The sequence below is a fragment of the Trachinotus anak genome, unplaced genomic scaffold (genome assembly GCF_046630095.1).
Source record: "Trachinotus anak isolate AG129_WGS33_773 ecotype Australia unplaced genomic scaffold, CSIRO_AGI_Tana_v1 ptg000028l, whole genome shotgun sequence".
Classification (NCBI taxonomy): Eukaryota; Metazoa; Chordata; class Actinopteri; order Carangiformes; family Carangidae; genus Trachinotus; species Trachinotus anak.
In genome coordinates, this window is record NW_027273879.1 from 6,874,650 (window position 1) to 6,899,520 (window position 24,871).

At 41.4% G+C, this 24,871-nt stretch overlaps 1 protein-coding gene and 2 long non-coding RNA genes across 9 annotated transcripts in view; 1 reads left to right on the forward strand and 2 right to left on the reverse strand.

The window, feature by feature from the left end:
• LOC139611248 (probable E3 ubiquitin-protein ligase HERC1) overlaps window positions 1–15,113 on the forward strand; it is a 39,777-nt gene extending 24,664 nt beyond the window's left edge. For 5 of the 7 annotated variants that reach the window (XM_071465735.1, XM_071465734.1, XM_071465738.1 and 2 more), the window contains 36 exons: window positions 12–139; window positions 309–517; window positions 908–1,167; window positions 1,348–1,400; window positions 1,488–1,685; window positions 2,236–2,401; window positions 2,499–2,748; window positions 3,325–3,553; window positions 3,666–3,943; window positions 4,079–4,206; window positions 4,502–4,629; window positions 4,955–5,182; window positions 5,703–5,830; window positions 5,994–6,193; window positions 6,418–6,532; window positions 6,671–6,802; window positions 6,982–7,080; window positions 7,618–7,791; window positions 8,021–8,305; window positions 8,413–8,478; window positions 8,640–8,765; window positions 8,861–8,999; window positions 9,204–9,385; window positions 9,535–9,690; window positions 9,777–9,899; window positions 10,154–10,256; window positions 10,858–11,027; window positions 11,128–11,266; window positions 11,361–11,530; window positions 11,694–11,863; window positions 12,142–12,307; window positions 12,418–12,494; window positions 12,609–12,861; window positions 13,012–13,164; window positions 14,170–14,475; window positions 14,571–15,113. In XM_071465735.1, coding sequence (XP_071321836.1) covers window positions 12–139; window positions 309–517; window positions 908–1,167; window positions 1,348–1,400; window positions 1,488–1,685; window positions 2,236–2,401; window positions 2,499–2,748; window positions 3,325–3,553; window positions 3,666–3,943; window positions 4,079–4,206; window positions 4,502–4,629; window positions 4,955–5,182; window positions 5,703–5,830; window positions 5,994–6,193; window positions 6,418–6,532; window positions 6,671–6,802; window positions 6,982–7,080; window positions 7,618–7,791; window positions 8,021–8,305; window positions 8,413–8,478; window positions 8,640–8,765; window positions 8,861–8,999; window positions 9,204–9,385; window positions 9,535–9,690; window positions 9,777–9,899; window positions 10,154–10,256; window positions 10,858–11,027; window positions 11,128–11,266; window positions 11,361–11,530; window positions 11,694–11,863; window positions 12,142–12,307; window positions 12,418–12,494; window positions 12,609–12,861; window positions 13,012–13,164; window positions 14,170–14,475; window positions 14,571–14,756 — 6,073 coding nt within the window. In that variant the 3' untranslated portion in view covers window positions 14,757–15,113. Of the gene's footprint in view, window positions 1–11; window positions 140–308; window positions 518–907; window positions 1,168–1,347; window positions 1,401–1,487; window positions 1,686–2,235; window positions 2,402–2,498; window positions 2,749–3,324; window positions 3,554–3,665; window positions 3,944–4,078; window positions 4,207–4,501; window positions 4,630–4,954; window positions 5,183–5,702; window positions 5,831–5,993; window positions 6,194–6,417; window positions 6,533–6,670; window positions 6,803–6,981; window positions 7,081–7,617; window positions 7,792–8,020; window positions 8,306–8,412; window positions 8,479–8,639; window positions 8,766–8,860; window positions 9,000–9,203; window positions 9,386–9,534; window positions 9,691–9,776; window positions 9,900–10,153; window positions 10,257–10,857; window positions 11,028–11,127; window positions 11,267–11,360; window positions 11,531–11,693; window positions 11,864–12,141; window positions 12,308–12,417; window positions 12,495–12,608; window positions 12,862–13,011; window positions 13,165–14,169; window positions 14,476–14,570 lie in introns of those variants that run through there. The other 2 variants (XM_071465737.1, XM_071465740.1) reach the window with 2 other exon arrangements.
• On the reverse strand, window positions 4,457–8,026 carry LOC139611249 (uncharacterized). The gene is made up of 5 exons (XR_011686283.1): window positions 7,869–8,026; window positions 7,588–7,761; window positions 5,230–5,290; window positions 4,963–5,136; window positions 4,457–4,593 (listed from the first exon to the last, which is right to left on the reverse strand). It is a non-coding gene; the product is annotated as an uncharacterized lncRNA (long non-coding RNA).
• Window positions 8,300–24,871, reverse strand: part of LOC139611250 (uncharacterized) — a 115,640-nt gene continuing 99,068 nt past the window's right edge. The window contains exons 2-4 of the long non-coding RNA XR_011686284.1: window positions 12,581–12,822; window positions 10,815–11,008; window positions 8,300–8,456 (exon numbers count right to left, since the gene is read on the reverse strand). This is a non-coding gene — a long non-coding RNA (uncharacterized lncRNA). The remainder of the gene's footprint in view (window positions 8,457–10,814; window positions 11,009–12,580; window positions 12,823–24,871) is intronic.

Sequence of the window (24,871 nt, forward strand, 5' to 3'; positions counted from 1 at the left end):
TTGGTTTATAGCCTGTTGCCAGGGCTGGACTGGATAGAGAGGGAGAACTTCCTGGATGTCCACCTGACCAGGAACAGACCTCCTCCAGCACGGCGGCGACGCTCCGGCCCGACTCAGAGGACCTCCTTCAGACGGGCAGGTCAGAGTAACAGCCTTGATTCAGAAATGAAATGTGCACATCAAAGCTGTGTTAGATCATGTGTTGGTTTGAAAGCAGACGTGAGTCACAATAACAGCCCACAATAACATTAAATCTCTCTCATTCTACTGAGCGTTTTCACTTGAAACAAACACAATCTTTTTTTCAGACCTCCCATCACCCAACCCCCTCCCACAGCTGTACCAACAACACACGGCGGTCGGTGAATGGCCAGAGCAGGTGGAGTTTCATCCTTTCTCTGCTGAGGAGGAGTCAGAGTTGGGCTACATGGATGACCCATACCATGAGGAAAGTTATGAGGACCTGCTCACGCCCTCGTTCTTCAGCTTGGAGAGAGACACACTCCAGATAGTGGAGGTGACACAAAAATCATCACTAAGGCTACAAGACATGGACAAAAACAATGATGTAGTTTTGATTATTTTAATAAATATATGTCATGATATGAAATGCAAAACGACAAACTCTCAGATTAATTTCTGTCAAATATCACATCATAGCAAATAAAATGAATGAAATTTCATAAAGAATCTCAATATAGACATACTGATTTTGTTGTATTCATTCTTACAAACTACGCTGGCAGAACAAGTAAAGCACATATGATGTGTTGTTTGTTGTTTCATTTCTTGGCTTGCTTTGCTCCCACTGTGTTTAAAACATTGATGCATACATACCCTCTCATACTGTTCACTTCTTGTCAGTATACTAGAAATATTATCATCCATCTTTTTACCCTTGTTTAAGGCCGGAGAAGAACACAGTCAGATGGTGAAGTGTGAGCTGTGCAACACCCTTACCCTGCAGTTTAACAATCACATAAAGCGCCGTCACCCAGGTTGCGGGCAGAGCGCTGCACGAAAGGGCTACGACAGCACCGGGGCCTACGTGGATGTCTGGTTCAAAGGGGAATGTGGCTCCAACTTTCCCTTCTACCTCCTCTGCAGCTCCTGCAGGGAAAAGTATCTGGCTGCAAACCTGAGCGACACAAATTCTAAATATGAAAGGTAAAGCAGATATATGTGACATTATGTATGCAGGGAATGATGAATGGATGCATGCAAGACAATTTAAATAGCAGCCTATAACAGTGCCTCTAGACTGTTTCTTGTTCTCATACTTTTTATAAAAACTTGTATAGTATATAGCCTATTATTATCATTGTTTTGTCCTCTGTTTTCTCTTAGGATTAAAGGTCTGACATCTGATTTGATCGGCCAATTGGACAGCACATCTGACGGTAGGGAAGGATACTTTAACTCTAAAATATAGTCATTTGGTACTCATTAAATGCATTGTTATATAAATGGTACTTTTGTTTGCTCAGATGATTGGGAAATGAGCCACCAGGACGAGTGTGACACAGACAAGCTGACAGGCCTGGAGGACTTTGGGCTTTTGCTGAGACCACTAGGGCTAACTGAAAAGAAGCTGGTACCAGACCCCATTGCCTTTGCTGAACCAGATCCCCTTGGAGCCCGGGTTTACAGCTGTGCTGACCCAACGAGAGCAGCAGCTCCCAAAGGTACTGGGTGTTTTATTATAGTTGCGAGATTTGGTCAAGCATCAGTGAGTTGATAAGTGGTCACTTTTTCTGCAGAAATGTCTCTACAGTGTGACACCAAACCAATCACCCGTGAAAAAAAAATTCTGGTATTCACACACCTCTGAATATTAAATTGCTGGCCATATACAAACGCAACAGTAGGTCAGATACACTTAGTGGTTAACTGTCCTCCTGTTCCTGTTGCAATAGATGTTTCTTTCATTTTATCTCTGCTGAAAGATTTGGCCCACTTGTTGTAACACACACCCACATTCCCTCTGTGCTTGTTGGCAGCATCCACAATCCATCCACAGTCAAACTTACTGCAGCACAGTGACTCATTACTCATTTATCATAGCTGCACATCTGAGGCACACATACTCCCAGGGTATGGGGTTTTTTTTTTTTGCAAGCTCACACAAGAAGGATAAGAATGCCGTGTACTGTCAGGATGCTTTACAGTGTGAATTCAGCAAGGTTCGTCCTATAATTAACGAGTGCTGTTTGATGTATTTTTTGTCCTCACCAGGGAATGCCCTTGTTGAGCAGAAGACCTCTCTGAGCCTTGGACAGCAGGCAGTATCCCTGAGGGACTCTCATGATAGACTGAAAGCTTTAAGAAGAGTCACCTCCACCGCACAGATTCTGCTGGCCTACAGTATGGTGATGAGAGCACTGTCTCAGACTGCCTCTAGGTACAGCACGTTTGACCGAAATATACCTTTGTTGATACATTTTGTTTTTCATCAGTTCATTGTGTTTTCAAGATTCCTCTTTCATCTTCCTACCCAGTGCGTCAGTGTGCAGCCAGTCCAACGGATTAGAGTCCTTGGGTCTGGCAGATATCCGTATCTTGGTGCGTTTGATGACTCTAGCGGCAGGGGGCAGGGCTCACACCTGTGTGGACAGGCAGTCAGGTACGAAGGGGCTGGCAACAGAACGCAACAACTCCACCTGCCTCAGCTTCCTTACCTCAGCCATCGGCAGCGTGGTAGCCCATAGCTCTACTGCTTACAGACAGCTGGTGGAGATATGCACTCAGGTCAGTTTTCTTTGGTCAGTCACTATTTATAAAAAAACTTAATAAGCTAATCATTAGTGCTCAAAATTTTGCATCACATTATATCAGTATATCGGCTCTATATCAGTGTCACATATGCTTTTGATAACAGTAAATGTACATATTTTTTAATATATCAGTAAATATAATTTTCTCTTTTGTACTGTACAATATAGTTGTGTCTTTTGTGCTTTATTTATTATTTATTTGGGAATAAGGTATTATTGAAAGTATTTATTGGAAACTGTGAAGAAAGCTAAGTTAGGCTGGTAAAAGATTAATTACAATGAGCTTCAAGAATGATTTAAAACACAGACAGCACAATGAAAATACAAAAATACAGTAATTATGATTAAAAAAAAAGAGCATTTCTTTCAGATGAAATTAAAAGAACAAATGTGGCAGAAGCATAGAAAATTATAAATGATGTAATTATGTTCCACTGAAATAATGAATTATCCATGCATTAAGGGATTATTTCATTGTGAACATATATAAATGCTGACAAATGGATGTAAATTCTAAAATGTGAATGTCTTTTTATATTGCTGCCTGTAGGACCTAATGGCAGCAGCTACAGGGGTGAACATCGGGGCCATCAGTGACCCACAGCAGAGAGTTTGTCTGACCTCCAATCTAACAGCTGCAGCCCAGGGAGCCCAGCAGCAGAGGGACTACAATGACCAGACGCCACCGACATTCCTGGTCACACAAAGTCTGGTGACTCTGCTGACTGAAAAGGGTGTTCACTGTTACAGCCCGGACAGGGCTGAACACGAGGCTCATGGTAAGAGAGAGTCGATGTGTTGTTATGTGTAATTATTTATTACAGTGTCTGAAATCTTGTGATCTTGTTATTCATAGTAGCTCTCCTCTGCTTATGTGTCTGTTTAACATAGATGCAGGAAACCACGGGGTGTCTTCTTCATCCTTGCCTCCCTCCCCTTTACCCCACTTGAGTCCCAGAGTGGGCCCTCTGGAGCTGGCTAATGCGTTGGCAGCATGTGTCCTGTCTGCCCGGCTGACCAGTAAACACCGCCAGTGGGCAGCACAACAGCTGGTGCAGGCCTTGGCTGCCACAGGACGGGACAATCCTAATCGTCCCCAAACGTACAGCGACCTGGCTGGTGACTTACACAAATGTCCTCTCAAGAGGCTGGAAGGACATTACAACAAGGTGAGGGATTTACAGGATTAGTAGTCAATGAACAATCACCATTAGAACAATATTTAAAGTCACAGCTACACATATTGTAACACTATTCCTCTTTGTGCAGTAGAAGTATCTTTACATGATTTCTGTTTGTTTAAGGTGGCCAGCTGTTCTTGGAGCAGTGAGCAGAGCTTGCTGGCTACATGTTCTCAGGACAAGGTGGTGCAACTGTGGAGCATCAGCCAGAACACAGTGGAGTTACAGACCACCTTCTCCTGCATAACGAGGTAAAGTCTGTTCGATCCTCTGCTGTATTGATGCTCATTTTTAAAGGATATCTGTTCATCTAACTTCTCAAACCTTCATTTTATTCGTAGGTAAAACTATATATTAATAACATTTAATTCAGAAAGCCTAATGTACTTGGCACAGAAAGACGTGCATTTTAGCTTCAATTAAAACATATGAAAAATGAATGGTTCCTGTAGACGAAACCTAGAAGTTTCTAAAAATCTGATAGAGGGGTTTCTAACAAAGAATTGGATTGTAAACTGAAATTTTCCTCCCTTTGACTCTCTCCAGTAAGGCGGACCGATCAAACAGTGAGAGGGCTGGTAGATGTCATCACATGTCTCCCGTGTACTGGAGTCCAGGGGGAAACTTCTTGGCTGCCCCTGAGAACAAGCACATCAACATCATGAACATCAGGGGTTGGTCTATTGATCTATGTCTTTTTTTAACTAGTCTCAGATTTTATTAGTTGTCTTGTAACATCTGGTAAGAGAATGAATTACCAGCAGTGTAACAAAACACAATGTTGAAGCTGAAAATATATGTAACTTTTTTTGCAAATGTTTTTTCTTATTGTTGTGGATTATATAGTCAAACAGATTATTCCATGTCACTAATTAATAAATATGTGGTATACCGAAACATAACAAATACAAAAATAATATTTATAAAATGATCTACAGTACAGAAATCACTGTAAGTGCTTGCTTTGATTATGCTTTGTATTAAACTACTACTTTATAGGATCTCACTGTCATGTGGAGGCTCAGGTGTCTCGGGTAACAGCCCTTTGCTGGGCTCAGACCTTCAGCTTGTGGGTCCTTGACCAGCCGGCCACCTGTAAGAATAGAGCTGCTGAGAGCCTGTTGGTGGGTCGGCTGGATGGCTCCCTCTGCTGGCTGCAGGTCACAATGCAGGAAATGGAGCTGCATGTGAAGAACACTGAACTCACCCACTGCCACAGGAAAGAGGGTGAGGAGGCTGCTATACACACTTACTACATGCTGTTACTCACTTACCCGAACAGAATGAAGGCGCTCACATCGCACTCAGATTTTCATGTAAATATAAAAGGAGACTCTGTGTTAAGAAAAGATTTAAAATTGATTATGAACACATACTTAATAGTTTAACTTAATTTTCTCTTTAAATTTCTATTGTCGATGATTAGCTGATGTGTTTGAATGGACACATCTTACCTCACCATTTGTGAGACTGAGACGTTTTAGGTTTAAAGGAAGTTGTATGCTGGAATTATTTCTTAGGCAGGCGCAGTGATTTCCTTGAGATCTTTTATGTTTGGACAGAGCCAGGCTAGCCGTTTCCCCTTGCTTCCAGTCTTTATGCTAAGCTAAGCTCATCAACTCCTGGCTCTATCTTCGTACAAACATGAGAGTGGCATCAATCTTCTCATCTCACTCTTGGCAAGAATGCGAACATGTGCATTTCTCAGAATATCAATCTTATGATCTTCTCCCATGATTCCTCCTAGCCCCCCAGTGTGTCGCCTGGCACAGTGAGGACAAGCCTTTTGCAGTGGGCTATCCCACTGGAAAGATCCTGTTGGCCATGACTGAGACCTATGAGAATGAGCAGCCTGTAGTGCTGTCTGTCTTCCAGGTTTGTCTGCAAAGCTTCCTCCATACTCATCTTAATTTCATTATGCTGAAGAGCTGCATCCATGACTCTATTGTCTACACACTGACAAAGAATATACACACAATCATTCTCCTCTCTGTTTACTCTTACTGACCGCTCCACTCTCCTCCTCTTCACTCTGCAGGACAGTGTGAGTTCTCTAAAATGGGACCCCACAGGACACTTGCTACTCTGCTTGGGCAGGTCAGAGGTGACAAAGATATTGGGACGCTCTGGGGGCACCTGGGTGACCCTGCACTCCCTTATTCACACCAGCACTGTTAACATCGCCGAATGGTGCCCACTTGCTGGCAGAGCGCCTGATCCCAGGCTCATGATGGCTGCGTGAGTTTAAATAACCCATTCTTCGTTCTTTCTCTCAATTTCTGCCTTTTCTGATTTTAGATGACAATTAGCTTAACAACAGTAACGGTAACAATTTTAGAGAAGGACATACAAAGAACCAGTGAAAATCTAACACTGTCTAATAATAGCTGCATGTAGGATTATTCCTTTTTTCACATGTTGTAGATAATTCTTTTTTTTTTTTTATCTCCATGTTTCTGTAGAGGTTGCCAGAACGGCTCTGTGTATGTCTGGACACTGCCACAGGGGGGCACTATTGTGTCTTTGCCCAACATACTGAACAACTCCCCAAGCCAAGATAAAAATAGTGATGCCAAGGTCAGTTTGTCTCTGCTGTTGGAGGTCCTTCTGCAGGCCTGGTTCTACTAATATTTTGAAATGATGAAAATGTTGTCAGGATTTTATGCAGCAGTTATTCATCGTTTGATTTTATCTGTTTCTGTTCCTTTTTTACAGCAGGACAGTGCAAAGTGTGTGTTTGTACTTCATGGCCACATTACGGCAGTGAAGTCCCTTTCATTTTGCTCCAGTGGACTGACTCTGGTGTCTGGAGGGATAGGGGGGCTGCTCAACATTTGGTCTTTACAGGTCAGAAAACAATGATTACTGCTTCTGCCACTTTCTAATCTGAAGTCGATGCAAATGTCACTTATCTAATGCTTAATGTTGCCAGACAATTAAACTCTTGTGGTGTTTCACTTTACAATAAATATTTCAGAGGTCTGACTACAGAATTTCAATCCTCTGCCTCTCTGTGCTTCTTGCAGGATGGTTCAGTCTTACAGACTGTTACAGGTTTGGGTTCAGTTGTCAGCACTACATGGATACCAAACTTGGGTGTAGCTGCCTGCTTTGGGAGGTCGAAGGTAATGTGGATCACTTATACTTTAAATTTCTATCAAATCTTAAAGGAATAGTTCAACATATATGGTTATTCTCACATCTGTTTCTTAATACAAATCTCCAGCTAAAAGGTCTTTGATTAGATTAGCAAACTTTAGAGGTACTAGCATTTTTTTTTTTTTTTTACATTTGGATAGGTTGGTGCTAATTCTTTCAAACATTCCAGTCTTAATGCTAAGCTAAGCTAATCATCTCCTGGCTCTAACTTCATATTTAGTGTACAGATAAGAGAGTCGTATCGACCTTGTCATATAATAATCCTGCACAAATCAAATAAGTGTATTTCCAAAAATGTTGAACTGCTTCTTGAAAGTAACCAGACACTCGCTGTGATTTTCTTCATACTACTCTATACTGAAGGTTCGTTTCTAAGACTTTCTATGACTATGAGACCATGTAAAAAAAAAAAAAAAAAAAAGGTGCCCAATTCTTTGCAGATGCCACATTTTCTCTTGCCTCTGTTACTTAACTGCTGTGTTGTGCCATTGTTTCTTTCTCAGGACGTTTTGTTGATCTGCTGCACCCCCGACTGGATCAGTCAAAATCATGTGCTAGCTTCCTGTCGTATGGTTCTCAGAAGCCAGAACATCCTGGGCCTAAATCGGGCGCCTTGTTTGGCCGTCTTCCTGGAGAGGCTGCCCTTGCTGTTGCAGGAGCAGTACAACCATGAGCGGGTCATTAATGAAACGACATTTTAAAATAGTTTGTTTTAAATTTGTTGAATTTGATTGTCATTCCGGGCACATCTCACCTCTTTCCTTGTATGCTGGTGTTCATCTTTTGTCTCCGCTGTTAATTTCCAATTTTTATATCAGCAACAACCAAAATATTTCACTACTCACTTATGTATGTTTTTGTCCCATTCAGCTGGGACTGAATTGTAACTGCCCTCTGTCAATACAGACCCACGTTGCAGCAGGTGACCAGCTGGTCCACAGTGCCTTCCTTCAGAGCCTGGCCTCCTTGACTGTTGGTTTGTCCTTGGAGAAGCACCTGTGCCGTTTCCCACGCCCCCCACACCACACCTGTCCTGATATCCACGCCTGCCCATCAGAGTGGAGCTGGCTCGCTACATACGCCACTACTGTCCGGAGCGCTGAGGCTATTGCCAGCGGTACTGCCTTCCCAGAATCCTTCATTGTTTCAGAGTTTCAGGATGCGGAAGATACTGAAATCATTAAGGCACTGGTGAGTAGTGACAAACCTCTTTGTCCTATTGTTTGTTTAGGGAATAGCTGGACATGTTTCAGGAATCTGAATGTGGACATCTATTGAGACACTTCTCTGTCTTTCAGGACAATAGCAAGTGGAGCTTCAGGATGGATGAACAGCTGATGTCCTGGGCAACAAACAGACCAGAGGTAACAGCTTAACCATCTTTAAACAGGGCACAATACACAGGTTTTTAAAGCTATTGTAGGAAAAAAAATCTTCAATTTGCTTTCTCTTTACACAGTGAGATAGTATTTTCTATTGTGTTATAAAACATGATTATGTCCATTTCACCTGTTGTGTTTCTTAGGACTGGCAACAAGGGGGGAGGAGTGAGGTATACCTGTGGGGGAACGGACGTTATGGACAGTTGGCAGGAATGGGAACCAACCTCATGATGCCAACTCTTGCGCCCTCTCTATCACAGACACAACAGGTAACACTTTCTCCTCTCTGGACACAGACTGGGTCCCACATTGCTGCTGTTTTCTAACATTTCTTTCTCCCTTGTGTGTTTGCATTGTCATCCAGGTTGTGTGTGGTCAGAACTGTACCTTCCTGCTCCAGTCCAATGGGACTGTATTGGCTGTAGGAGAAGGACAATATGGCAGACTGGGCCAGGGGAATTCTGATGATCTCTACGTCCCCACCATTATCTTTGCTTTTCAAGGTACAGAATTCACAGGGGGCCAAAGAAACAAGTCTGAGCTGGTCTGCTTTTAGTTTTATCTACAACAGAAGGGACAAAAAATACTTTGACTGTAGTATTGCAGTTTGATAAGGTACTTTCTATTTAGGCTTAATTGTTAATTAATGTTCTCTTAATTCTTCTCTGTATAAGCTGAGCTTTACTGACTTTTTGATTTGTGGACAGGGTATGTGGTGACTCAGCTGGTGACGTCTTGTGGGTCTGATGGACACTCTATGGCCCTGACTGAGACTGGGGAGGTGTTCAGTTGGGGAGACGGAGACTTTGGAAAACTGGGGCACGGCAACAGTGAAAGGCAGAGGAGACCCAAACAGATAGAGGCATTACAAGGAGAAGAGGTCGTTCAGGTAGAAATCAAGTCTGCTCTGAACTACTGTGTGATATTTTTGTGATTTTCTGCTATATTGTTGGAACCGTCAAAAAGATTCTGGTATTACAACCAACATGTCGAAGATGCCAATGTAGGTGACATAGACGCTTTTCTTTCTCTTCCCAGCTGGCTTGCGGCTTCCGGCACTCTGCCGTGGTAACAGCAGATGGGAAACTGTTCACCTTTGGCAGTGGTGAATCTGGACGTCTGGGTCAAAGGTCAACATCCAACAAGATGCTGCCTGAACGGGTGGCAGCATTAGAGGGATATCATGTGGGGCAGGTAATTCTTGAACTTAGATGGTGATACTGTAAACTGAAGTCTCCACTGTGGGGGGAAAAAAAAGCTAACTTGGTCACCTTTCTCAGGTGTCATGTGGTCTCAACCACACTCTGGTGCTGTCCCTCGATGGGATGGTTGTGTGGGCTTTTGGAGATGGGGATTATGGCAAATTAGGAACCGGGTCCTCTACAGCAAAATACTACCCTCAGGTAAGTTGATGGTGACAAAGACTCAAATGAAGGAATCCACACAAGACAAAACACAGATTGTTAATGTCACCTGATTACTTTCCTGGAGCAGTGAAGAATACGAGAGACAATCTTATCAATGCCTCATCTATATTCATTGCTTAAACTGTTTATTAGTTTATTTTAATTGAATTATTTTCCCTCATGTATTTACAGGTGCTGTAAATGTAGTGTACTGTAGATAAAATGTTATTTTTGGTTGTTCCTGTTTTCAGAAAGTGGAGCAGCTGTGCAACAAGGGAATTAAGAAGGTCAGTTGTGGAACTCAGTTTTCTGTGGCGTTGGCCTGTGATGGACATGTTTACACATTTGGACAAGGTACAAACTAGATTTTAAAATTGTTTTAAAATTGTTTTAAAAATATCTTTTTTAAATAGCCTTGTTATATAATTATGCCACAACTATGATGAAAATAATGTAACTTTCTTTTAACTGCAAATTATTTGATTGGAAAATCAAATTAAATTGACCCTTCAAAAAAAAAAAAAAAAAGAAAGAAAACTCATTAAGTATTAATCTAATTTGCATATACATGTAAAAAGTATGTAAAATAGCTTGTAGCAATTATATTGGCCTCCATTGCTGATTGTCACAGTGTCTTTTCTTGATGAACTTGAAGTCACAACTTTTCAAATTCGACACATTGGGTATTTCAGTAATTAAAAACTAATTTGCTTCTTGGGTCTTTGGGCCGCAGTTACTATGTATTAATTCTGAACTGTGTGCTTGTTAAGAAGGGTGTTCTTTATGACAAAAAGGTGTCAGTGCTCATAATTTTTTTAAATCAATTCATCAACTTAGTTGAAATAATCTATAAAGCTGCATGCAGCAAAAAAAAAAAGCAATTTTGTTGGTTTATTTGTGGAGCACACTCACATATGCCATTGTGTTACTTGGCCTCCCTCTGTTCATTAATCAGAGCGTCTGATCGGCCTGCCGGACTCCATGCTGAAGAATAAATCCTGCCCCCAGGTGGTTCCATCCCTGGAGGGGCTGTTCATAGAGGACATTGCTGTGGGCTGTGAACATGTCCTCGCCCTGTCCTCCACTGGAGACGTCTATGCCTGGGGCTGCAACAGTGAGGGACAGGTAACCAAATGCTCAATATTAAATTATGCACTTTGAAGTTTGTTTTTACTGCACATCAGAAGCACTCCATAGACTGTGGTCCTTTTTGTTCGTGGTCCAGCTTGGTCTCGGACACTCCAACCCAGTGAAGGAGCCCACACTCGTAATGGCCCTCCAGGGGAAAAACATCAGACAGATTTCTGCTGGCCGCTGCCACAGTTCAGCATGGACCACCCCCTCTACCTCGATGAAAAACTCAGGTAGACACACAGTCCTACAGCACCTGTACACAACCAAATACTCTTTGTGTCCATGATCCACACATGGAACTCCATTTGTTACCTTCATCTCCAGGTGGCTCTGGAAATTTCCAGCTTGGCCTTCCCCAGTCAGTCCCTCCCCAGTACAACACCTTGAAAGACTGCAGCCCTGATGTCCTTAGCATGCGGCTTAGGGTACTCTACCACTTCTCTGATCTCATGTACAAGTCCTGGAGGCTGCTCAACCTGGACACCAAGAATCCGGTAATCGTTTATCCTATTTTCTGCCCTTTTAAATCATCAAACAAAAAATAATTGACTAGTCTAGCTGGTAATCACATACTTCTCTCTGCCTCACTATCATTCCCTCAGTGTGATGCCTCACTCACTTCCTTCATTTTTATTTCCTGTCCTTCCCTCCATTCAGGCGTCCACCTCACGCTATAGTTTAGGTACGACAGCTATCATCCGGGGCGAGCTCAGAGGCCTTCTGTCACCCAAGGTCAACACTCTGCCTCTAGTGCGCTCCATTGGCAGGACAATGACCCAGGGCAAAACATATGGGCCACAGATCACTGTGAAACGGATATCTACAAGGTAAGAGTGACCATGATGTTGAGTCAGCTGGCAGGATGTGTATGTCTTCAGGGGTCAGCTGGTGGAAAAACAGGAGCTGGCCAAAACAACTTGCTGTATTTCCAACTGGCCAGCAGTAGCTTAATTTCATGACTTTAATCTGCCACCTTGGTCGTTTTGCCTGCAATTTTTTTTTTTTAAAGCACCCTTTGATTGCAGCTGTCTGCTTGTTTTATATATGTGAGCATGTGGCCATCACTTGATTGATGATTGATGTCTCCTCTCTTACACCCCCACAGAGGCCGCTCGAGCAAACCGATCTTCGTGCAGATCGCAAAGCAGGTGGTGAGCCTGAATCCTCTGGAGCTTCGGCTGCCATCACGAGCCTGGAAGGTCAAGCTTGTTGGAGAGGGAGCCGACGATGCTGGAGGAGTGTTTGATGACACCATCACTGAGATGTGCCAGGTAGGAGGCAAAATCACACACAGGAGGTCTAACAGCAACAGGTGGCCTAAAACGCAGCCTGAATATTCTGCTTAATGTAAATAGTCAAACTGACGATGTGTGTTCACCAGGAGCTGCAGTCTGGTGTGGTGGATCTTCTGATTCATACTCCCAACAGCTTTGCAGATGTGGGCAGTAACACTGACAGGTCTGTGGACTTCTTTTTATACCCACCAATCATAACAATACATTTAAAGTCAAACAGAATATCACATTTTCACAAATGATGTTTACCTCTGGCTTTGGCTTTGTACCTGTACAGGTTCCTCCTGAACCCAGCGGCACTCTCAGACGATCACATGGTCCAGTTTCGCTTCCTTGGCATCCTTATGGCTGTGGCCATTCGCACCAAGAAGCCTCTGGATTTACATCTGGCTCCTTGGGTGTGGAAACAACTCTGCTCCATGCCACTGGGAGGGCCTGACCTTGAGGAGGTAGACCTGCTCACCTACCGCACCCTCCAAGGCATCCTTCATCTGGAAAACAGTGGAATCACAGACGATAATTTCCATGTGGTGAGATATGATGCAAACTATTGATTGTTATTCCTGCAGATCTTCAACTTTCCAAGCTGAAAGATATTAAACTAAAATTTTATTCTCCACCTCCCAACTCCTCTCTGTTATTTTCTATATTATCTGTCCTGCTTTACCCCCTGTCTGAAGATGATCCCACTGGACTCGTTCATGGCACACAGTGCAGATGGAAGGCTGGTACCTGTGGTTCCTGGAGGTCAAAACATATCCCTAACCTTTGCCAACCGGACTGAATATGTGGAGAGAGCTCTAGACTACAGACTGCATGAGATGGATTCACAGGTATTAAGAGTGCATTTAGCAGAGCTGTCAAAATGTCCTTAGTAGTTTGTATCATTACACAAGGAGGAAGTGACCAAATCAGCAAAGTGGACACAGTCAACTTGTCATTCACAAACCAGAACTCTTTGTTTCATTGTGCTCGATTTTGTTTCAGCAGTCAAGTTAAAAAAAAAAACAGCAGTCAAAAAAAAAAAAAAACACAGACTGGCAACAAGTAATTGAATAACAACCTATTGATGCATGCTACCTTTGCATAGGCGCCTACATATTGTTTATATCAGTGAAAACCCATTTAATCAAGTGCTGCACTAAAATGCTTAAGTGTAGTAGTACAAGGGAGTTAACCCCTAACCCTTTTAACCCTGAGAAAATAAATAGTTTCCTGATGAAACATGCAAACAGTGAGGCCTCTGTATCCTGTGTGACTGGGACAGTCAGCAGTTTTCTTTCAGCACAGAAAACAAAATTATTGTCACCCCAGTTATTTAGATGGAGGAGGAGCCAAAACAGTTAGGTGATAGCGCCAATTGTCATCTGCAAGAATTTTGATAATCAGTTAATTGTTTAAGTCATTTTTAAGCTAAAAAGTCACTTGTTCCAGCCTCTCAAATATGAATAAGTATAATATATAATATGTATTTCTTTTGGGTTTTTTTGAGAAAATAATCAACTGATGAAATTAGTTGTTTTTCTAGTAGAAACCTAAACAAATATCTTTAACCCCCATTAAACAAACTGACCGGTAAAAACTTACAACTAATTTCTTTTAGCTGAATTCACCAAACACATCTGACTCGCACAGGCAGTGTTATTGTACAATAATGACTTTGAGGATTTCTCTCTACTGTTTGTGAAACACTGCCTCCATTTTAAACATTCAGTCTGCCCACCAGTTTCCATTAGCGCCCACTCGACAGCCTGTTTGTTGTTCCCGTTGTTCCCGTTGTTGTTCCCTTTATCTCGTCCTAAGAAGTATCAAAGCTGACGTTGCTCTGTTGTGTCCAGGTGGCAGCCATCAGAGAGGGCATGTCCACCATCATCCCCGTACCCCTCCTCTCCCTGCTGACAGCACAGCAGCTGGAGCAGCTGGTCTGTGGCCTGCCAGAGGTCTCTGTTGAGATGCTGAAGAAGCTGGTGCGTTACCGTGACATCACTGAGAGCCACCAGCTCATTGGCTGGTTTTGGCAGAGCTTGGAGGAGTTCACCAATGAGGAGAGGGTGCTGTTCCTACGCTTCGTCTCTGGCAGGTCCAGGTTGCCTTCCAACCCGGCTGATATCACACAGAAGTTCCAAATCATCAAGGTTGACAGGGTAAGGCCATTGCTACCGAAGTCGTTAGCCTAATTACAAGAACAAATACTAATAGTAACATTAATACTAATAGTCCCCCTCATCATCTCCTCCAGCCTGTCAACGGCCTCCCTACTGCTCAGACCTGCTTCTTCCTGCTTCGCCTGCCCCCGTACACAAGTCAGGCTATTCTCGCTGAGCGTCTGCGTTACTCCATCCACAACTGCCCCTCCATCGACATGGACAACTACATGCTGACCCACAACACCGACCCAGCAGACAGCTCTGACACCGAGGACTGAAGCAGAGAGCTGCGGTGAACAGGGTGATGAATGTATCTTCTCTGATGCCATGCACATTATGCACTGAACACAGATTTTTATTCGCCAAACCTGTATGGTAGTGTACTGTTTATATGTTTGTTGATTCAAAGACATGCGTAGTTTTGATTTTCCAACTGTGCAAGGTGTTGTAATTATTGCAGTGCGTACTCTGAATCAAAACTACAGGGATAAAGAATAAGATTTTAAAAATATAGGTGATAAAGCCACAAGAAAAGAGTTAATGTGCCTGTTTGTTTGAAAATATGTAATAATTTAATGACCTGTCACACATAGGCAGTATTATTGTAAAATAAAGAGTGTTTAAATAAGGAAGGACTTTGGTGTACTGTGGTTGAAATTTCTGATCAACGTACACATCACTGGTTTACAAAGTAGATGCTGGTACTTTTAGATTATCAGTCACTTTGTTATTAGGTAGATGACAACAAAAGCTTGCTTGTCTTAGCAGTTTATGGGTATAGATGGTATTCAACATACTGTGCATAGAACAACTGACAAGAGGAAACAAGAAGTGTATATAAAGTATAAATATGAAGCAAAAGATAAAATGATAAATTTAGGTAACGAGAATAAAGGTCTAAGAAGATTTAGAGTTGGACTGAGTAATCATGTGACACTACTGTATGTTGTAAGTTTCGTAAGTCCCAATACGAGCCCTCTGAAATCTTAACAAAACATTCTCAAAAAGATGCAATAAATGGAGACACTGATGTGATTTGGTTCTGGGATTTTAAATTTTGTCTTTTTGTCTCAAAAAAAGCAAAAATTATATCTATTCAATCAATTGTGCCGTTGTACTTTTAATGTATAAATTTCTTTTATTTTATTATATTTTATTATTAGTATTCTTCACAAGGAATTGGGAGAGACACAGTGAACTAAATGTATTCATATTATAGTAATTTACCTTAATTAGTTTGCAAACATATGTCAGAAGATCAGCATTAACAACTATACTTTCTCAAGCAAAATGACAAATAATGACAAAAATAAATTCTCAGTTATGACGCTCTGATCTGCTCTGACAAAGACGTTATGACATTCAAACAGAATGGGAGCAGAACATCATCGACCAGTCCTTACAGCAGGAAGATTTAAGGTCGTAAGACACATCTTCTATGTTTAGAACAGAAATCTAATTGGAAACATCATCTTTGGTCTGGTAGTCTGTCAACCGCTGACTCTTGCACCAAAAATGAGAGCACTTCAGAATAATTGGTAATGAAAGGGTCTAAGATGTGTTTTCTAAGGAGTCAATATGAGTGATTTTTCCTCTTTATGAGAGAAACAATAAGGTTGTTAGCTGTCTTACTGTAGGTTGTAGTAAAGAAGTACTTGGAAATACTGCAATAACCGGATTAATATAATGCACTGAAACATACTGGATACGCGGGCTGTACAAGGTCCAAATATAAATGACTTATTTATCATCTAATCTGATAGTTTAGAAGTAAAAAATATAAAATATACAGTATGATACAGTGCATTCCTCCAGTGAGTCTTCAGCCATGACTAAATAAGCAAGAATCAAGTTTCATGTTAGGGGAAAACCACTCAAGGCTTTATTTACTGAGAGTTTATGGATTAAAAACTCAGCTAATCTTCTTCATCAGGGGTGAGCAAACAACTCACAACTGTCACATCATTTTGATCAAGAAAATGCGTGACATAACATTTTTCCAGACGAGCACCCCGCCCAACTTCAAACCGGTCATAACAGCACAGATAAAAACACAAATACAGAAATCTGTCATGTGAAAAAATGTTCCAACAGAAAATGATGTGTTTATGTAAGACCTCATGCTTCATTAAGAACTGTATGTTTCATTTCCATCTATGGATAGCGACACAAACAACAGCACACAAAGCAACAACTTCCCCCATTACAAAAAGAGGTCTTAATTCAGTTCCCCTGAGTCTAATGTCCTGAGTCAGCACCGCTGGTGAGTCTGCAATTTGTCTGCGCCAGTGAGAGGCACGTCTGCTGTGACCTTATTAACCATCTGTTTCCCCGTGTGCGGCACGGCCAGTAAGACAGAATACAACCTGCAGTCAGCAGCCCTGCAGCTGAGACAGGGAGGCTTTTTCACCAGAGACCTTGCCTGGTATAAATATAACATCCATCCATCAACTTAACAAGTACACAAATTTGGAAAGACAAAAAAAATAAAATAAAACTAAAAAAAGATGATGTCAGGAATTTGCTTCAGATGCCTGGCGTCTACCTGTTATTTCCACTGTGATATTACATTACATCCTATTGCAAATGTGTGTAGACACAGTGGAGCTACATTACTCTGAGCTGTATTGTAGATCCACTCGCACGAATACAACAGCAAACAAAAATATCCTGGCTGCAATTACTTGCACTGATTCCACACAACATTCACAGGTTATTTATTTAACAACCTGCTCATGAGGATAAAATAAGAGGTTGGAAAACAGCACAAAGACTAAATACGGTTAGAATTGCAGGAATAATTGTAGCTTACTTTGAAATTGAACTTGTTCTAAATTACATTTGAATATCTGTCCAGGGGATCTGATCATTTTCTCTCATTGAGATAGGAAACCTCTTATAAACACATCAGCACTCAATCATCAATCACACAAGCCAAGGTCTTCAAATTCATAATCTACAAAGAGAGATGTAATATGCCTGCAGTAATTAGGGCTGGCAGATCAATAGTGTTTATGCACTGTGGGAGCAGTTTTAATTTTTATTAATCAAAGTGTGAACAGACCTGGTTATGAATATGTGATACCTCCTATTCCCACAGGAGGGCAGTGTGGTTGTTGCGCGTACATGTTCCACTGCACAAAGCAAGTTCAAGAGAGCACTGAGAATAAGCAGAGATCATTAGTGCATGCACACAGACACACACAGACACACACACACAAACAGATCTTGTATAGCTGATGATGCATTTCACTGTCAGCTGATCACTGTCACCCTGTTTCTCCCAATAAGCTGCTTTGATCTGTACAAATAGATGACAACGTACTGGATGGTCAGATTACTCCAGCAACACACCATTTCAAATCTGAGTAAGATTTAAAGTAACAGTGGCACATTGTATTGAGACATTCTCCTTGGTGCCAAAGAAGTGCAGCTGGTCTTAGTTTGCATCATGAAAATATTTCAAAAGCAAGTGCTGCTCGTGTGTTCCCACTCTAACAAGGCCACCTACGTTGGTTTCAACCCAGGTGCAATTCCCAAAAATATGTCTGTGCTCAGGTTCAAAGGGACACATGGGTATCCCTGAATTTATGCAACTTTTTTTCATGCAATTAAAAAAAAATAAAAATAAATTCAAAGTAAGTTGGCTTTGGGAAGACAAGACTGCAGGACTGTTGGTCAATCATATCGTAGAGAGCAATCCCTCATGGCGGCATGTTTTGTTATTGAATGGGTGACATGAATTAAAGCAGCACTGTGGAGAGAGAGAGCGTGGTTGACATAATAATTTAATACACTGCATGGGAGCAAGTCAGCATAGCTACTGTGGCAGCTGTGCAGCAAGCATTCATTAACTGAGAGTGTGAGTATGAGCTCTGCCTTAGTTACACTCGCATATGCAGTGTTGGGCAAACTACTTTGAGAGCTGCCAATTGCTTTACACTGGAAGTTGAACCTAACCTTGGTATTAATCTAAGAAAAAGTAGTTCATACTTCTTTGAAAAAAAGTAATGAAATTATAACAAAATATAATACAAAGTAATATACTCCACTATTTATGGGAAGAGTGCTTTGTTTTTGTATAGAATAATTGCAAAAGTATGGCCATGGGGATGCTCCTCAGGCTGAGATTCAGAGGGTTTATCCATGATGACGTCACCATGTGAGCGCTGAGCGACGCCCGCCCTTGGCTTTTGCAGATGCATTACACAAAGGTCAAGAGCGTGGTGGTGACTGCCTGACAAATGCATTGCCTGGGCCGCCTTCACAGCAGTCGGGGCTGGTTGAAGGAGGTTCAGTTACAGTGGAGAAGCAAGGGTAGAATGAAAATAAAAAATCATTCCTTTCCGTTTAATCATTTGGAGTCTAAGTGTTTAATTACTCTAAAATGCTCTGTAACATCACGTGACTTCCTTTGCTCCAGCCAGAGAAGAGTCATAACGGCTGCCGCAGGGCTTTGTCACTTGAATGTAAACATATGCTGTTTTGGGACACTTGCTGAAATGACTCAGTCTTTTTCTTCTCTATTTGTCTCTGTGAGGAAACGGTCCAGCACATAACCCTCCGGAACAACCTCAAACTGTCCATTTTTTTTTTCACTTCAGTTTGTGTCAGTTACAAGATATAATATGATAGTGAGCAGAATTGCTAGTAGGCTGATGCACTTTTTTGCTCTGGACGGCTTTAAACTAAGCTAAGCGAAAATAATCTAAGATAGCCTTTTTCTGGCTGTGGCTTCATATTTAACATAGATTTAAAAAATCTTCTAATATAACTCTGCAAAAAAGGTTTCCACTTATTTCACAACTATTCATTTAAACAGCATCAACAAGGGCCCTGCTAGAGTTTCTGGAATCTCTACAACAGCTCGCTCATGGCCTTAAACAGTAAATCTCAATAGTCCTTATCATGTTCCAGGCCCCCGTCCAGCTGAATCACTGCACTGGGCTTCTTCAGTACAGCAGCTTGATGAATACATTAAGAAATATTCAGTTCAAAAATTAGATTTATCCCATGTTTAAAAAATTGTGTTTCTTAAATGTAACTGTACACTAGCTGTTTTAACACTAACCTTAACCACTGTTAATGTTACATGTTCTGTCAACAATTATTAGCTTGTAGGTGCAATAATCAAATGTAACTTTTTTTTTTTTTCTCCTGTGTTTTAGTCATATTATGATCACGTTCATGCATCAACAGAGTAGATAATCACCATGTTGACAGTTACCCTCCTCCATTTCATTAAATCTTTGAGCGTTCGCTTTGAAAAATAACCCCAGGCTAAAAAAAAAATACAGATTTCAGCTAGCTTCACTGAGCTTGCCAATATCTTTTACATGTCCAAATTACAATATCGCCACAGAAAGTGCAAAGTCATTCAAATAATATGTTTTCATTTCTCTTTTTCCGCCCCCTGTTTCTCCTCAGCTCTCTTCAGGGGAGAAAAGCAGGTAACAGATTGTTCACTGCATTCCTCCATAGACTGACCCGTCTATGACAAAACTGTTATTATATGGCACTTTTAAATTTGAAGGATATAAAGATTTAAAAGGATATTTAAAAAACTGAAAACTATAATAATGTGGAAACTGAAAGTGAATAATAATGGAAAATTAGGTGCTTGCACAGTAATATGCACAATAAGTAAAACAACAAAAAATAAACTAAATAAGTAAAAACATATGTTGAGGAGAGTTAAAAGGCGACAGTGATTTTTAACCTGACCCTTGCAAATGTGGCTGTTGAATATCACCTGTTGAGTTTGGTGTGACTGTGGAGAGACCAGCAGTGGACTAAATGCTTTAATACCTTATATCTTCAGTTTTATTCCTGACTATACTTTACAAAAAAACACTAGAAATTTCGATTTTAGTAGTAAAATATTTTTCATGCCAGCGAAGAATGAAGCAGGTCTCTCCATCCTGAATTTTTAATGAGCCAAAGGAGGGTGTGACCTACATAGTCTCACTGAGGCAAAACAGGGAATGTGAATGGTCACCTGACCCCCCCCCCCCCCCCCCCCCCCCCCCCCCCCGCCCCCCTCCCACCCTTACCTCCCTCCCCCTGCTCCCCTCCAAAATCAGAGAAGCTCATTTCATCTAGACAGTGACAATGGATGAGGGCTGCTGTAAAAAAAAACAAAAAAAAAACAAGGGCACTTGGGCTCGGGTCAATGAATTCCTGAGGTAATGCGCTGATGTTATGTGTGCCTGGGCTGCTAAGGGCTTGTTTGAGTATCCTGGCTGGCACCTTCTCCTCTCTTATTACAGGACAGGCAGAGTGTGACCCATGTACCTCAGAGACATTTAAGACTCTGGTACAGTTTCAGTCGGTGATGTGATATGGACGTGCTTGCCTTCCTGCCAATTGACATTCAGGTTGTTGTGATATGTGCCAGATGGACGACAGGAAGAAGTTGAGGACATGGTGAAAGGCTGTAGTGGGTCTGACTTACAGTTTGAATACATTGGAATACATTTCTTAGCAGGCAGTTAGCTTAGCGTAGCAGCACATTTGACTGCAGGATTGTTTCTTTGCCTCCAAGACCCTGTCGAACAACGCACACATCTAAAAACTCCCTTTGTGTTCTCTCTGAGCGCACAGTAAGAGTCTCTCCCGGGGCTCGTGGCTCTGTGAGGCCGGGTATTGTTGGCTGCATATTGGTGGTTTGGTTTCAGCATGCTAACATGCCCACAATGACAATGTGAGCATGCTGATGTTTAGCAGGTCAAATGTTCATCTTTATTATGAGGTGGTAGATTGGACAGAGCCAGGCTAGCTCTTTCCCCTTGCTTTATGCTAAGCTAAGCTAACTGCCTGCTGGCTATGGCTTCATATTTAGCTTATAGACACAGGAGTGGTATCAATCTAAAACACATTTTTTTTAACATATTACTTATAAAGCAGAAATTGAAAATTAAAATATTGACATTTAAAGTCTTACTTATTTAACTACTGAGACCCTTAGATTGAGGCTCTCTGGTAGCTTCAAGGAAACATGATGAAGAACAAAGGTGACCTTTACACCAGGGTATCCACTAGCATCTCAAGTAGATGTAAGGTTATTGAAAATTTGCTAGGTGCACTATTAGGCCTTCTTGCTTTTCATTTTCAGCTTATTGTTTTCATTCATTCCTGTTTTTTTCACTCATATGCTGTGGCTTTCTCTTTCTGTAGTTTCTAGTATTAGTATTTTGACTGAGTAGATGTTCTCTCTCTCTCGCTCTCAAGATTGCAAGTTTTTACCAACTTGCTCTTTAGTTGTAGTTCCCCTTAAATGGCCTGTGGAGAGAAAAGCTTGGGTGTGCCATGGGACTTACGGAGGATTTAAGTGGCACTAGGTGGGAACCTGGTGAGACTGCTCTGATTAATAATGCAACGGTGTCTGAAGGGGCAACACAATCTCCTCATACTACTGGGCCTTTCTGGAATGAATCAAAAGACGACTCTAAAACACGTGTATCAGGTGAACCTGTTTATTTTATTGGCTTAGGTTTTTTTAAGATTTAAATTGTTTACTATTTAAAAGTTTGGCCGTAGAGACGGCAATGTTAGTCCAGCACTTTGATCTTGACTGACATCTTTTTGTTGAATTGATTGAATTACTATAAACTTTTGTACAGATATCAACAGTCCCTAGAGGATGTATTCTACTCCCTTGACATACCCACATTTTTAGTCTAGCGTCACTAGTATGTCAAAGTTTTCACCTACTCAGTGAAATTTTGTGAGGACATTTGTGGTTTCCAGATGATGTATCCTACTGAGTTTGGTGAGCAGCAGACTACACGTCTACCACCACAAGCAGGTTGACATTTTGTCATTTTTGAAGTTTGGTACAGACATTTGTTTCCCCCATCGGATGAATTACAAAGACTTTAGTGAACCTCTGACCTAGTCGGTGTAAACAGGAAGGAGGTTATCTTCTCTGCAGTTGGTTGGTTGTGGAAAATACTATGAATGAGGAACAGCAAAGGCAGTTGTAGTGTTAAAATGAAGAATTTTCCTTCAGGGGCTTGTGGTGTTGCTGCTAGGCATAAACGTACCAAAAACATGAGTTTTTAAAACTAAAACGTAGTGTAGATGTAGCCTTAGTCTTGTTACTTAACCAACACAGTGTTTACTTATCATCATCATCACTTCACTCGAAAAATGTATTCACACAATAACTGCTGCTTTCATTAACTCAAATTGTGCAGATTGCTATTTGTCAGGTGAGGTAATTAGATTTTTGCTATGCACGCTGTGAATTAAGTGCATCGACTGGGTGGTGAAACATGGCCCCCCCATGTGTTTCCTGCATGTCACCTACAGTAAAGTCAGCAAAAACTCTTGTGTAGTAGCTCATTACCATGTAACATGAGATGCAGATGTCTTACACTCTTAACCAGTATTTTCTCAAATCAGTCACACTGAATGCTACATCTATGTACACAGCATGCTTGTATTTGTCTTTTCCTGCACAATCTTTTTTTGCTATGATTTAATTTCCCTATGTGGGTCATCAAACAAATCTCATCTGAAGAGTGATGTTCCTCTACCCCACCACTTTGGCTCTTGTAACACAGCGGCAGTTGCAACAGCGGATGTCAAATCAGATTTAAAAGTCAGCCTATTAACTTGATATACAAAATATCATTTCATCCAGAATTGTTTTCCTGGGGTTAAAGAGGACAACAGAATGAGCCATTGGGGACATAGCACTGGAAGGAAAGAACACAAAAAGTGTGTAGTGTCTCAGACAGAGCTGTGGGCAGCATCCTCACCAGGTGCCTAAAAAAAAACTTGCTGCTCTCAATGTGATTAAGATGCAGACTGACATCCTCACCCATGTCATAAAACTGAGCTGCCAATCAGCAAGATAGTCAGTCCTCCTCACCATTCTCTAACAAGTCAATGAAATCCTGCATGAAGCTCACACACATAAAATACCCACTGATGCTCAGTGTATCCTCTTTTTTTTTTTTTTAAATCCCTGTTATGATACGTCATCTCTGCTGTGTATGGAGCTGGAACTATAGTTGTCTAACATCTCCTGTGGTTGGCAGTGGGCATCAGCTCAGCTTCATACATCCAAAGCTGGCCAGCTGGTCCCAGGGGTTGGAAGCCAACACAAAACAACAGAGCTTTCATTTTCAATGAGCTATTATGCAACAACATCTGGGCAAGGGACCTTGCAAGACCAGCCCATCTCTTTTATAAATCAGCTGTGATTACATCAACACCAGTTATCCCCTCCCTCTCTTCTCCTGTGGGATGAAAACACGAAGGGCATTCCTATTTGCGTCGTTGATTCAAAGCCAGGAACAGAAATTTTTTTCTCTCCCACTGCCCCCCCCCCCCCTTTTATTTTTTTATTTGCTAATGATGTTGAAATCGGGAATCATTTTGTATTCTCCGTAATCATGAACATCTGGTGTATGCCATCTGCCCATGTTGTTTTCTGATGGGCTTGACCATGATTATAAGTCAAAAAAAGAGACATATAAATGTACAAGCTGGTTTAAGCTGAGCTATATTTGCAAGATTAGTGATGCACAAATATTTCCAAGCACAGGAGGTGAGGTGTAATATGAATTAATACCTTTTGTACTTTTGTTTGTTTGGACGTAAAAAATAAATAAATAATTCTGGTTTGTTTGGCAGCAGAAATAAATGAGGCAATGCTTTGATGTGTCTCAGAATATTATCTGGTGCTGGCTTTGAGATACCTCCAAGATACATTTTCTGGGACCTCACAATCCTTTCTGTGGCCATCATAAGGGCTTACAAATACAAGGCTATGTTTGCATATTGTTGGGTTGGGATGGAGAGATGATGACACAAGAAAAAGGGTAGAGCAGGATGTGTAGGATAGGGGCCTAGTTAAGCTCCCTGTGAGCTTAAAATACTGCACAAAGTAGGCCTGTATCATTCAGTATAGACCCAGCACCTGGGATAATGCATGTGTAGCACAGTGTCACAAACTCATATGTATGCATTCACACACACTCAACTGTCATGCAGCCCACTCCAGCTGCCAAACTGTGTCTGCAGGGTAATCACAAAACCAAAATAGCTGCGTATAAACCGTTCTGATAATTTATATTCTTGTATAGTCTACACCATTCATCTCTCCCTCAGGTTTATTACCTCAAAGACATCTTCCCTCTTCTGTCGCCGTGAGATCACGATAAGATTCATGATTTTTGCATGGTGAGACCCATACTGATCATAAAACATGACAAAAAACAATGTATCATGCAGAGCAGACCTCTTTCGAGATGCCAGTGACAGTGAAAGCATGATGGGCGAAAGAGGACAATCAAAAGGAACAAAAAATGTGAAGAGGAGAATTACCACAGAACAAAACATGACAAAAATATGAATGAATACTGAAGGCTCTGACAGGGAG